Source organism: Triticum aestivum, chromosome 3B, assembly GCF_018294505.1.
Source record: "Triticum aestivum cultivar Chinese Spring chromosome 3B, IWGSC CS RefSeq v2.1, whole genome shotgun sequence".
Lineage (NCBI taxonomy): Eukaryota > Viridiplantae > Streptophyta > Magnoliopsida > Poales > Poaceae > Triticum > Triticum aestivum.
In genome coordinates, this window is record NC_057801.1 from 26,198,593 (window position 1) to 26,212,999 (window position 14,407).

The 14,407-nt window shown below is 44.3% G+C and overlaps 1 protein-coding gene and 1 pseudogene across 1 annotated transcript; both read right to left on the reverse strand.

Annotated features, from left to right (window-relative positions):
• Positions 1 to 457: 457 nt before the first annotated feature.
• Positions 458 to 1,863, reverse strand: LOC123068358 (uncharacterized). The gene is made up of 2 exons (XM_044490932.1): positions 960 to 1,863; positions 458 to 845 (listed from the first exon to the last, which is right to left on the reverse strand). Exons 1-2 carry the CDS (start codon positions 1,836 to 1,838, stop codon positions 723 to 725), a joined length of 1,002 nt encoding a protein of 333 aa, XP_044346867.1. The 5' UTR covers positions 1,839 to 1,863; the 3' UTR covers positions 458 to 722.
• A 315-nt stretch (positions 1,864 to 2,178) lies between these two features.
• LOC123068357 (disease resistance protein PIK6-NP-like) lies at positions 2,179 to 12,230 on the reverse strand (annotated as a pseudogene).
• Positions 12,231 to 14,407: the final 2,177 nt, after the last annotated feature.

Sequence of the window (14,407 nt, forward strand, 5' to 3'; positions counted from 1 at the left end):
TAGAAAGCAATTATTTGGCTGGCAGTTGTGAATAGGCAGATAGATAGGAATAAAAGATAGAAAGCAATTAAAGTTTGTCTATAATCTATGCACTAATAGCATTATAAATAAAATTTACTAGGTAGGAGTCATATGAAGCAAGCTTGTTAATTAGTAGGTAAATTAGGTCTAGAATGCATGGCAATGGTATTCGTCCTCTCGGGGTCGTGTTGCATGCATGCAAGGATAGATATGGAGTAAGCAATCCAAACAATCTCATGTGATACCATCTACCACATGACATATAGAGTAAGCAATCCAAACAATTAAAAAAAGAAGGAAGATGTAAAGGGAGAGGAGATCTCACATGAACGTGATTCATTCACAACAAATGGAAACTAATCTCACGTGAACGTGATTCATTCACAACAAATGGAAACCACCAACTGATTTCTTATTTGTTAGTACTAGCCCGAAACTTAACGAGCCTTCCTACACTAATTGTTTCGTACGCATCCCTCCTCATCGGAATCGGGCAACCTTAATTAAACGCACCCCCTAATGTCACTCCGCCTCCTCCCGTTACATTTATTGGCTGCCTCCTCCTCCTCGTCCCTCCCCCAGTTCCATCCATTGGTTGCCTTGGTAGCTAGCATCATCTTTGCGCCACGTCACGGATCCGTGGCACCATGGTACTCTCCATCACGCCTTCTTCTTCCAAGACCATATCATCTCTATATATGCTAGAGGTAGTGATCCATCCGCGTGCGGGGTGCGCGTGCGGGGCGACGGCGACAGCGATGCAGACTTGTGAGGTGAGGTAGTTCCACCGTCTGAGATGAGATCCTCCCCTCTGCTCTCATCTCCTGCAGGTTCATTCAGTTTGAGCTTAAAGTCTGAAGCCAGCTCCGTTGCAGTTTGATATAGATAACTACAAGAAGGCAGCACGACAAGCTGCAAACCACCCTGCTGAAGAACACCTGCAGGGACGTCTCCATCCCGGGCCAAGTCAACGCGGCACGAGTGAATTGACTCGAGTTGCCTCGCGAGTTTGGCACTGAGCGGCCGGCGGCATCGGGCTGGACGGGTCCCTTGTCTTCCTCTGCCCTCCACGACCCCAACCACCTCCAGATCCACCGCCGGCCAAGCTGCCTCGAGGAGAGCCGCGACCACATTGATCGGTGGAAGGGGAAGGCAGAGAAGTGGCCCATGGCTACGACCGACACCCATGTCGGCTCCAACTTCCTCCCGGAACCGAGTTCCGCCCCCGTTTCAAAGGGCCAGAGTATCAGGAGGCATCGGCCGTCGCCCGAAGCCGAAGAGGGAGGGTTGCGGGGCCGCCTCCAACGCCACCTGAAGACGCCACCGGGGGATCCACCCGAGTCGAGCGCCGCCACCCAGCCGCGAGGGCCCGACTGGGTGGGGGCAGCCCACCACCACCGCTGCCGCGCCCCCCACCAAAGCACCACGGCGAGAGGGCCGCCCGCGGCCCGGTCAACCGCGACACGCGACACCGAAGCGCTGCCGGGGGCACCGCCGCCGACGCCACCACCATGCAGCCCGCCGCCCGTCGAACGCCACCATCGCCGGCCTGCTCCGGGGCGCCGCCGCGCCCGGTATCGAGCGCCGCGCCCAGCCGCTAGATCTGGCCCGCGCCAAACCCTACGGGGCGAGGGACGAAGGAGCCCCGCAGCCGCCGGCGATGACCGGGCTTCGCCAGGCCGCGCCCCTTGGCGGCGGCGAGGGCGGAGGAGGGAGGAGGAGGGGGGTGCGACGGCCGGGATCGGGAACCCTCCCCGACGCCTCGCGGGTGGCGGCAGGGGAGCGAGGGAGCGAGGGATGAGAAGCCCACGGGGCATGTGTTTGGATGACTTACAAGATTTACTCGTATGGATGACTTACAAGATTTGCCTGTCCGACGAATGGCTCAAGCTGTTGCTGTCGTTCCTGCCACTGCCAGCGCGAGATGCCGTGAGGTCGTCCGTGCTCGCGCGCTCGCCGCTGGCGCACGCTATGGAAGTCCTTGCCAGCCCTGCGCTTTCATCCTTCTCAGTTCGGGAGCGTCCAGGCATTCAACAATTTCGGTAACAAGCTGCTTGAGCACCGTGGCCGAACCTCGCCTCTTCATGCATGACATATCTATGCATATCCGGATGGTGAACTAGCAGCAGAAGCGGTCAAAGAAAAACTGCAGTTGCGGGTTTAGGAAATAGCTAAAATGATCCAGGAATATTTTACAGGACAACAAATGATCCACAGTAAAGGACAAGATAGCTCACATGATCCGGGCAATAGCTTATTACAACTTCCGACAAATAGCGTTTTAACTAAGCATGCGATGTTTACCTCTTACATGTTGCCAATATACTGGACGTAATCGTAGTGGTCCCGCTCCCTGTCCCTCTCCTTGTCATCCTTGAACATACCTTTCTTGTTTTTTCTATGGAGATGGACTTGAAGAGTGTGGCGGTTGGGATGCAAGGGGGTCGCTTTTCCCTCCACAGCCTCCACCTCGGCCACAGTTGCATACGAACAATCAGTTACCACCTGGAGGTGCGCAAGGCCTGAAAGATGCTCGATGCCCATGCCAGCGCCAGGATCTTTGTGCATAACATCCCGTGCTTTCCAGCAAAGATGGAGCCTCCCGAGTGCTGGCATAGCACCTGGTGCAAATGTTATTCCAATTCCTGTGTAATCCTTCAATGTGAAGCAGAACACCTTTAGAAACTTGAATCCGTTACTACCGACAGTCACCGGTGTAAATCCGTATCCCGGAAAATAGGGTCCCCATGTCGAATCCTCTGCAGCGATCACACTTAACTGGAGGTGGGTCAGACAAGGCATGCCCATGAGAAGATGGAGACCTTTCTCATCAAACCACTTAACTTCTATGTCTAAATGGACGAGATCATTTATGGAAGCCATTCCCATGGGAATCCTTTCAAAACGAGTCTCATGTGTAAAAACCGATTTTACAAGATGGAGGTGTGGGAACCTGAGTCTTCGACCCCCCAGCAGATAATCTCCTATTTCCTCACTGGTATGAAGATATCGAAGGTTGAATTTGCACAATTCACTTAGAGATGATTGCAAAACTTCCAAATATCTTTCTAGATAATCACTGCAAATATCTGGATAACAATTCATAGAGAGCTTTCTCAGTTTTGTTAGGTGCCTGAGCTCCTCCGCAAATTTCACTGGGTTGTCAACTCGATAGATATGTGATATTTCCTCCAAGGCGTGCAGGCTCCCAATCACACCGGCAGGCAACCAAATGTGGTGGTGAATAAGTAGGCGCGCCAGTTTCTGTAGCTGAACCATCGTTGATGGCAGTGTTATAAGGTCACCACAGCCCTGCAGATCCAGAGTTTCTAAGAACTGCAGCTTCCCTATTTCTCCAGGAAGCTCAGTGATTTGTGTGCCGCTAATTCGCAAATACCTAAGCTGGGAACAACTTCCAATATTTTTTATGTGCTCCTTTTCCAGCCAATTGCAGCTATCAAAATCCAACACTCGCAAGGAATGGAAGTCCACAAGTGGGGGTACCGGCTCCGTTTCTCCAAACACATTTAGTGAGCGAACATGCAACTTGCTTGTTGTGACTGCATGGATTGCCCCTTTGTTTCCTTTCCCAGTAGATTGCATGGACAGCCGACGAATCTTGCTTGGCAAAGAATTGCAGACACGTCTGTTCAAAACAGTGGCAAAGTTTTCTTCTTCCGACAGAGATATTATGAGGTCAAGGACCATATCATGAACCTGGCAATAGTGTACAAGGCCATCACGGCCAACATCAACCGGCTGGATCATATTTCTATTGACAAGTTCATTGAAATAGTTCTCTGCTTCTTGACACAGGTTTCCCCATGGTGCAGCAATAAATCCTTCCGCAATCCATTTCCATTTCAAATCTGCACAATTGATACGCTGGTCTTCTGGATATATGCACAAGTATAATAAACAAGTCTTCAGGTGGTGCGGAAGGTCCCAATAACTAAGTAGCAATATATCTTTCATCCCTGTTCCACCACCATCATTCTCATATGAAAGACCATTACCAATGGAATCTTCCAGTTTCTCCCATTCATCTGCATTATGAGGTTTATTGGCTAGCAAACTCGCAATTGTGATTATAGCCAATGGCAGACCACCACATTTTTTCAAAATCTTGTCTGAAACTGTTTTTAGCTTGGGAGGGCAGGGGTTGTTGTGTTGGAAAATTCTCTTTAAGAATAATCTCCTAGAATCAACATCATTCAGAACTGGCATTTGATAAAGCTGATCACCAGAGTTGGAACAACATGACCTAGCTACATTGGTGATGCGTGTGGTAGCAATTATTCTGCTACCATTACAATTGTTAGTAAAAGCTGCTTTGATAATTTTCCAGTCTTCCTCTTTCCAAACATCATCAATAATAATGAAGTACCTGTTTGCAGTTTCAGTATTAAGCTCAAACACAAATATCATGTTCCACACTAAATTTACATTTACTTTTGCAAGCACATAACTAGATGTGTCTGGAAAAACCAACATATCATCAACTATGTATTATTCAGAAAAGCACATTCAAATACAAATATAAATGCTTTCCACCAATTTGCATATCACTTTGTAATTATCTAACTGCGATAAGTATTTTTTGAAGTTAAGACATCATCTACGCCCTCGGCCCATGTCAAAAACGCTCTTATATTATGAGACGGAGGGAGTAGTAAATAACCAAATATTTTAACGTGCACTTCACACCGATATAAATGCTTTCCACCAATTTGCATATCACTTTGTAATAATGGATAAGTATTTTTTGAAGTCAAGACATCATCTAGTAAATATCTAAATATTGTAGTGTGCACTTCACACCGATCGCTAGTTGAAAATATCACTCTTCAACAAGTATGTCAAAATTTTCTTTGACTTGAGTAACAGGAAACCAATTCATTCATGTTTGCATCACTCACGCAAACAAATGTTTTCTTGAAATGCATTGCTTGCGACTACTGGACAAGCCATAGAGAGTGAATCTAGTTTTGGCATAAATTGCAATTCTATTGATCCAAAGGACATGTGTCATCAAAAGTTGCTTATTTGAGCATTTTTCTTTCAGAGTGGTTCTTTTTAATTTATATATTCCTTCTAGTGTAGTATAGTATTATAGTATATTATTTACATGTTATGAGATCAAATCCTAGAAATAACAAAGGCAATCTATCAAAACAACCAATCTAAGATATGATTAACTCTAGTCGTGAGCTAGAAAATAGACGTGATTGTGCCACATCGCTTGGGCTTTACCTCTATATAGAATCTGGATGCTAGCATATATACACTCGAGCGATACTCAGGGTGGAGATAAGCACTTATACACAATATACATATGCAGGGTGGGATGTACTATTTGTTAAACTTTTAACGTACACAAGAATATCCGCCGGTTAATAGAGATTATAGGAAGTGATCGTGATGGTAGATAGAAGTTGCCTGTCATAAAGCTCTTAAACAGTTCATCACGTCTGCACATATTAATCAGCATGATGGCAGATATGTTGGCCATCATGATTGAGCGCACCAAGATTGGCAGTCAAATTGAGGAGGTAGTCCCACATCTAGTGGATGGTGGACTATTTATCCTTCAATATGCAGAGGCCACGAGTTTCTTTATGGACCATTACCTCAAAAAGAAGAGTATTTAACAAAAAAACTATCACAATTCGTGGAATCGTGCCTACAAACTACCACTTTACAAATTTGTGCAGAAAACTACCATTTTTGTTTTAATCTTTGTCTAAAAACTAGCAAGTCAGAAAAGTGGCCGATTCAGATTGTTTAAGCGTGATTATAACATGTTGGGCCCACCTGTCGGGGCTGAAAAAGTCAACCCCATTACTTTGACCGTTAACATGTGGGGCCCACACATCAGTTCTTTCTTCTTCCTCTAAAATTCCCTATCTTCCTCTAAAATTCCCCACGGAGATCTCGGGTGGCTTTCAATGGCAGGCAAATTGATCTAGCTAGCTCTAATAGCCAGGCTCCAATCGACTTTTACTTAGGACGAATCGAGCTAGCAAGCTCCAATTTCCTCGATGTAAAATCGCGGCCGAACATGCAGTCGGGCGTGAAGGGCGGAAGGACCAGCCGCAGAACTCCCGGCCTTGGCCATGGCGCGCGCGGTCGTCGCAGATGACCACGGATCTGTCCGCCGCCACGACCCAGGACAGCTCGGCCGGAGGCGCAAATGCCAGCTTCAAGCGCGGCGGCAGCCATGGCCAGGTCGCGGAGGCCAGCGCGCAGCCATGGCCAGCCCGCCCGGAATGGAAGCTCGCGCGGAGGCCAGCTTCGAGCGCGGCGGTCGCCGTCGAGCTCGCCCGGCGACGCGGAGTCCAGCCAGCGCGACGGCTAGCTTGCTCGGCGGTGCGGCGACAGCTCGCCCACCGCCGGCCAGGCGACACTACGCATACAAGGTGTTTGTAGAAATGTCCCAGTGAACACATGGGTCCCATCTGTCATAACGGTCACATAACGGTCAATCTAGCGGGGTTGGCTATTATTATCATGTCAATGCTTACATGTGGGCCAGCCCTGTCATAATCACGCTTAAACGAGTCGAACCGGCCACTTTTCTGACTTGGTAGTTTTTAGGCAAAGATTAGAACAGAAATGGTAGGTTTCCGCACAGATTTGTATAGTGGTAGTTTATCGGCATGGTTCCACGAATTGTGGTAGTTTTTTGTTAAATACTCAAAAAGAATAATAACTTGAAATTAATTATGTCAACGTTCAAGCAGTTATTGGGGCTTACGATTAAGTTTCATAAGAGTTAATGTTTTATTTTGGAGAAGCACAAAACGCGGCCGCTATCTAGACTAACAAATGCCGAAAGGGAACACGTGGAGAAGTGTCTCAAGAAAAGGCGAAAAGCAATTGGCAAGGAAAATTGCTTTCTGTCGGCGGGAGACTGGTGTTCATTAATTCAGTAACAAGTAATATGGATTGTAAATAGTATCATTCTTCCAACTACCAAAAAGAATTCTGCATAGATTGGATTATTGCTAGTCGAGATTCTTTTGGCAAGGCGACAGTGAGAAAAAGAAATATAGGCTGGCTAGATGGGACGTTATCCGTCGTCCAAAAGATCAGGAGGTCTTAGTATTCGCGATCTAGAGGTTAAAAATTCACCCCTCCTTGGTAAATTGCTTTTTAAACTTCTTATCGAGGATGGAGTTTGGCAAATTCTCCTGAGCAAAAGTATATAGGCTCAAAGGCATTGTCCCGGGTATATTGGAAATCAGGGGACTTGCACTTTTGGGCTAGTCTAGTAGCGATGAAGAAACATTTCTTCTGCTTTGGATCATTTACTATCAAGAACGGCTCGGAAATCAAATTTTGGGAGGATAAGTGGCCAGGGAAAACCAGTCTCCAAGAACAATATTCATATCTTTACAATATTGTCTGTCACAAGAGTGATACAATCGTTCAATCGGTGCGTTAGGTTTATTCGGTTTGCATGGTTCGGTTTATACGATTTTCCGGTTTGTACGATATTAATACTTCGGTTTATATGGTATGATATTAAAATACGGTTCGGTTTCGGTATATACCAAATATTTCGGTATGGTTTCGGTATATACAATAATAACCAAAGTTGACGCGAATTTGAAAATGACATACTATATTTTACAAACTTATAAATTCAAACACATACTTTTTAAATACAAACGGTATATAACTTTATATAAGTATATATGCATGCCTCAATTCATGCCTTGAAAGGTTATGGACGACATGGTTAGCATTTTTGCAAGAGAAAAATTACTACGTTACAAGAAAAAATGGATGTTCTTTGCAGGAAATTTTACTCTTATACAAGAAAAATGACTACTTGTATCGTTGTTTGCCTCAAGAAATATTTTTTTTATTTCGATCTACTCGGTTAACCATTAGGTTTTTCGGTATATACCATAAAAACCAAAATTCAAAACGGTATGAAAATTGTATACCATATTGAAACCAGAAACCATAAAAACCGTGAATTCGGTTCGGTTCGGTTTATTTTCGGTATGGTTTTTCGATTCGGTTTTAAAATGCACAGAGTGAACAATCGTAGTGGTATTGGAGACATATCCACCAAATCTGACGTCCGAGGGGAGATTTAGTTGGACCCATGCTTGCAGCATGGAACACTCTTATTGGGTGGTTGGCATTTTGTTCAGTTGAGGCAAGGGGCTGACGCATTTCAGTGGAATCTACATAAGAATGGTAAATCCTCATGGATTCTATGCACAGAGCACCCTTAACTCAGACGTACCACTCAGTAATAGAAAAATATCCTGGAAATGTACGTGCCGCTAAAAATAAAAAAAATAAATCATGTGGCACCTTTGCAAAGGTGTAATCCTTACCAAGGTTAACCTACGAAAGCGCAATTGGCATGGAAATTCATCGTGTGGGTTTTGTCACCATGATGAGACAATTAATCACTTAAGTTTGCAGTGCAAGTTTGCACATTCTATATGATTATTAGTCATCCGTGTGGCTTCTAAGTTGTACCCGCCATGTAGTGTTGCAAACATATTTGGCAACTGGTTACGTTGAATAGATCACAAGTATAAAATTCTTATTAGGATGGGAGTGATTGTTGTTATTTGGTCGATTTGACTATGTAGAAATTATCTAGTTTTAATGGTAATAATTCTCCTTCTTTGTAGGTCATTTGCCGGTGTACACATTTGCTCGGTTGTTGTCATCTTTTCATCCTATTTACGGAGGTCTATGTACACAGTTGGAGCATGCCGTGAGGGATATGTTTATCCCATGTGAATGGCAGTGTGGTCGACGGATCGGCCCTCCACTGCCTAGGCGTTGCTATGAGTTTGTCACGTATATTTGTATTGTGCCTTTTTTTTGTGCTGCTATGTGTTGGAAATATTAGCACTTTCTCGATTAATCTAATCCACGAATATGCAGTAAGCATGGCATAAAAAGTATGCATCTCATAGGACGCGGAGGAATTGATCCCGGGCACCAGTGATCCCGGATGAACAGTAAAATCCGAAAAAATAGTAAAAAAATTCAAAAAAATCTGAATTTTTTTGTCAAGAAACTTTGATGTTTTTTCTACATGCGTGCCAATTTTCGTGATGAAATGACATTTGTGGAGGTGTCAGAAAAAAAAATCATGCTCCAAAAAAACTGTTTTTGGAAGCATTTTGAAGCATCAATTTTGTTTTTTTTGCTGAGACCTGCATGAATGTCATTTTGTCATGAAAATTTGTACGCATGTGAAAAATATGTCAATGTTTGTTGCCAAAAAAATTCAGATTTTTTTAAACTTTTTAAATATTTTTTTGTTTGTACTGTAGCAAAGGGTGCCTGTGAGCTCGAGCTCACAATAGCACTTTCGGCATCTCATAGAGATACTTAAGTATACTAGCACGCTCATTCCCGCGTCTCGCCCGTGTACCACTCCTCTTCCGAAGCTCCCAATGGCAAGTGGTAGAGCAACCCTTATAAAGGGGTCTCAACTCTTCTCCACTAGCAAGGTGGGACTAAACTTCCCACCATCTGCCATCTCATACATGGACCTCAAGATTAACTAGGGATTAGTGTCTTGTATGGGCCTAAGCCCATCCATAATCCATCACTATGTGCATCCTAATTATACAGAACCAGGTTCAAGCTCAGTGTGATGCTAACTTATGAGTTTAATAAAGTGCCATTTATCAAAAAAGAAAAACAATCACGTCTGAATATGCCATATAAGCACACTCACTCGACAGCATGTGACAGTGCAGGTCTACGTTAACACATGATGGACTCACTAATTGTCGATTCTTATACTCCCTTCGTTCCTAAATATAGTGCGTATTAGTTTTCTAGGGAAATTTCATATTGTAGTGTGTAGTTTGAGCCTAACCCAATTCTGAACGAAAGTAGCCCTCAACCAACCCATCAAAAACATAGCCTCCCTCCCTTGTTTATTTGCTCTCGTAAACATCAGATGTGACATCCAGATAGCGGGAGGGTGGCCTAGTTTCCCTCTAATTTTCTAATTTAATTTGTTTGCAAGGAAATTTTCTAATTTATTGACGCATTGGCACATGGGACTTGGAACAAGTCAACTGGGGCTTTCTCGCCACATATCGCCAACACATGCATTGGTATGTGGGCTTGTATCTATACACATTATATTTAGGAATGGATGGAGTATATTTTAGTTTACATTGTTTACTTGTTTTCTACCTTTATCAAAGGAAACTCTATTAACTGACAAACAACTAATGAAAGACAAAATATATGGTTGTTCAATGTAATTAGGCATTATGATATCTTATTAAAGAAAAAATATGCGAACATTAGAAACTACGTCCTCTGGGAGAAAATGCTGCTGCCACTTTTCATCCATTTGGCATTATCATTATTCTCAAAGAGAACTTATTGATTTATATATGTTGATACATAAACATGGAAATCAACAATTTTTAGATATGTCAAGAAATTCCACCTAGAAATAGTAAAATTCAGAAAAAGTTAATCCTTCAGGTCACTCGACATGATTTTTTTTGGCATGAGCAACTAATTGACCCATGGATAAAAAATAATGTAGTGTTGTTTGCTTCAATTTAGTAAATGTTAAACTCATAGCTCATAAAATCTGTAAAACGGAAGTGTACAACCATACAAACAAGAATAACAAAAATACACTGAAATAAAGATTATTTATTTTGTCTTTGAAGTAAATAAAGTTTGTTCAAGTCTTGTATCTCATGCTCTAATAGTTTTCCTTTTTCTGATAAATATTATACTTTTGCTTGAAGTTTTGAAAGTGTAGCTTTATGGTAACATTGACAAAGAAGAGTAGTTTCTTGACTTACTCTGTACTAGTAGTATATACGTACGTGTTCGGGAAAGTAGTGGCACTTGTAATATTTAGCGAACTCTTTTGTGTATGAAACTTCGTCTTTCTATTTGTGAATTTTTAATATTAATCTTCGTGTTTGCTTTCTGAACTTGTAATTTTTTTTATTTTTTATTTTTTGCGAAAACTGAACTTGTAATATTTAGCTAACTCTTTTGTGTATACGTGACACTTTGTCTATGCCAACCAGGGAGTTTATTTAGGTGAGGAAGTGAGAGACTTATTTCATCTAAGAAATTGTTTGCGGCATTTTACTGGTTATAGAAATTGATGCTTGTATGGATGAAGAAACTAAAACCATGCATACCTCTTTCTTGTCAATATCCGTGCAATTTCAGGGATAAGTTGCTCTTTGTCCCAACCATTGTTCTTGCATTCTCTAAATGCATCTGGGTCGATTTGAAATAGGACATCTTTCAAGATCAAGGGTGCGCGACACTGACACAGAAGCTCGGCACTCAAAGTACCCTTTGATCTTGCGATTTAGCTCCATGGCAAGGGTCGTCTTCCCCAACCCCCCACCTCCAAAAATGGCCACCACCTTCAGCTCCAGGCTATCCTCCATCAACCAGGCCATAACCTTGTTCATGGGGACATCCATCGCCACCAACCCCTCGGCCTCCTCATAGAACGCGGCTAGCCGGGGATCTATCTCCACGGTCCTCGGTGTACTTGTAACAAAGTTGTCGAGATTTAACCTCTGCCGCCGCTCGCTCTCCTCCACAACACGGGCCTTGAGCTCCTTGATCTGGGTCCCGATGCCATGGCGAGCAAAAATAGTGTTGAGCCGGCGCACGGTCCTCTTCATGAACCCACGCTTGGCGTCTCCCTTGCCGAGACGGACCATGAAGCGGTCGATACAGTCTTCCATGTCGTAGCTGAGGTCCCGCATGGTGCCCTTCCAGTCCTTGGCCAGCTTGTCGAGCTTCTCCATGTCCGCCAGGATGTTCACCAAGATCTGCATCCGGCGGAGCTCGCGCTCGAGGAACGCGATGTCCTTGCGTACGCCCTTGAGCAGCTTGTACTCGTCGCTGAGCAATGTGGTGAGCTTGCCGAGGAGGGAGCTCAACGCCCCCGTCCCGGCGCCAACCCCCGCCATCTCCGTCCCTTCTCCGGTCTCCCGAGAGTCGAGAAGAAGCCGCTAAACAATCGCCATTGTTGGTTTTGGTTGTGTTGGATGGAGGAATGGTGCTGAGCCTGGGGGCAGAGAGCGAGGTGGCAATAATGGAGGAGCGCTGCGACACTGTGAGCTCCTAGTACTACTACTACCTAGACGCCTAGTCAATACTAGGAGAAATGAGACCCTGTAGTATGTGCATGAATGTGAGATGCGTCCACAGCAGTGGTTGGTGGTCTTTGATGGAGGAATTAATGGCGATGAGCTTGAGCAGAGCAAGCTGCCGGTCAGGCCATAATGGAGGAACGTGGTGTGTTGCTGCCTGCTGCTGCCCTAGTCGGACCGCTTTACTCACCTAGTAAAGAAAAATTGGCAGTTCTTCTGGTGAAAATGGACAAAACTATCCTACAGTTAAAAGTTTAGCACAAAATGAATCGGTTTTGTAAAAAAAAGTTGAGAGATCCTTTTTCATGGTTTTGTTAAAAGTTTAGCACAAAATGAACAAAATTGACAGTTTTTCATGGCGCCCACCCACAGCACGCCATGTTTACGTTGCATGGCGCCGTAGCCTGCTACAGAATAATACAGACCATGGCACCCTAATCCAGATTTCAAAAATAAACGGCTCATTTTGTGCTGAATTTTCAACTTTGGTCAGTTTTGTCGATTTCGTCGTTCGTTCTGCCATGCTTGAAAGGAAGCCAGGCCGCTTTCATGAGGTTACAGTGCATGTATGTGACGGGCGTGGCTGTGCGAACAGATGTCAGATGGCCTTCGTCTCTGGCCGCTTTGATGAGGCTGCACTGTATGCCTGTGAACTGGCGTGGCTATGGGAATCTTCGCCGAAGCCTTCCTCAAAGAATAGATAAACTATTTAAAGCATCTCCAATAGAAGATGCCAATTTTGAAGATGCAAGTAGGAGATGTTAAAAAATTACATCTTTAAAAATATGCTTTTTGCATCTTAAAGAAAGTGCCAACTCTAACAGACAATACAAAACGAAGATGTAAAACAGCTACTCCAACAGAAGATGCAATCCAGATTGAGCAAGAGGTTAATTGACTGGAGCGAAAGGTATTCATCACAAGCCAGCAAAGAAGTTTTAATCAAGTCTGTCGCACAAGCCATCCTAGTTTATGTCATGAGCATTTTTAAACTCCCTTTCTTTGTGTGCGATGATCTAACAAAAATGATGAGACAATATTGGTGGGGGGGTGGAGAATGGCAGGCGGAAAATGGCATGGACTGCTTGGGATAAGCTAATTTTACCCAAGTCGAAAGGAGGTCTCGTTTTCAGAGATATGAGGGCTTATAACCAGGCGTTGCTTGCTAAGCAAGCTTGGCGTCTCCTGATGACACCGGATTCTCTATGTGCTAGGCTCCTTCGAGCTAAATACTTTCCCAATGGTAGCTTGGTCGATACAGTGTTTTCGGGAAACTCATCGGCAGTATGGAAAGGAATAGAGTATGGCCTGGAACTAGTGAAGAAAGGCATGTTATGGCGTGTTGGCAATGGTGCTGATATTCGCGTGTGGAGGGATCCATGGATTCCACGTGGACCGCCATATACACCCATTACTCCCAAGAGAAACTGTCGCCTTAACATAGTAAGTGATTTCATAGATGATCGGAGTAACTGGAAGGTGGATCTAGTACAACGACACTTTTAGCAGCCGGATGTGGACTCCATCCTCAAAATCAGAACTTCTATGAGGCAACGAGAGGACTTTATTTCTTGGCCTTGGGAGAAATCTGGCAGGCTGACAGTTAAAAGTGCTTATCATGTGGCGATGGCGGACCATTACGAACAGTTTTGTCCAGGTTCCTCCATCAATCACCCATCAGGAGATAGATCTCTATGGCGTTTAGTGTGGAACGCTGCGGTTCCACCAAAACTCAAGAACTTTGCTTGGCAAGTGGCCTCAGGCGCCCTACCAACGGATGCTGAAAAGAGAAGAAGGCATTTCGAGCTGAGTGGGTATTGCAGACTATGTGATCGGGAGCAGGAATCATCTTTTCATGCACTCATATCCTGCCCAAATGCTGCTAATCTATGGGACTTAATGCTGAATCATTGGCCTCTGCCGAATAGATCATTAATAAAATGGACAGGGAAGGAATGGCTGTTTCACCTCCTTGCAGAAACACATGAGTCTATCAGGAGCAGAGTTATCATGGTCTTATGGAGAGTTTGGCACCTCCGGAATGAGCTGGTACATGGTAAGCCCATACCACCACCAGAGGTATCATGCTCATTTCTTCTCAGCTACTATAATACGTTTAGTCAGATTTCACGTGGGGTGGAAGAGATAATCAAGGGCAAGTCTCCTGTGTTCATTGAAACTGTTGTCGAGAAAGAGGGCAGTACAAATCCCATGCATCGTGAGCCTTGGCC

What these genes read in the sequence shown, in the direction of transcription:
- LOC123068358 (XM_044490932.1), bottom strand. Translation starts at nt 1,838, where the DNA reads ATGCCCCGTGGGCTTCTCATCCCTCGCTCCCTCGCTCCCCTGCCGCCA. An exon ending in GGATGGAGACGTCCCTGCAG is followed by an intron (nt 846 to 959) that starts GTGTTCTTCAGC and finishes ATGAACCTGCAG; the next exon opens with GAGATGAGAGCAGAGGGGAG.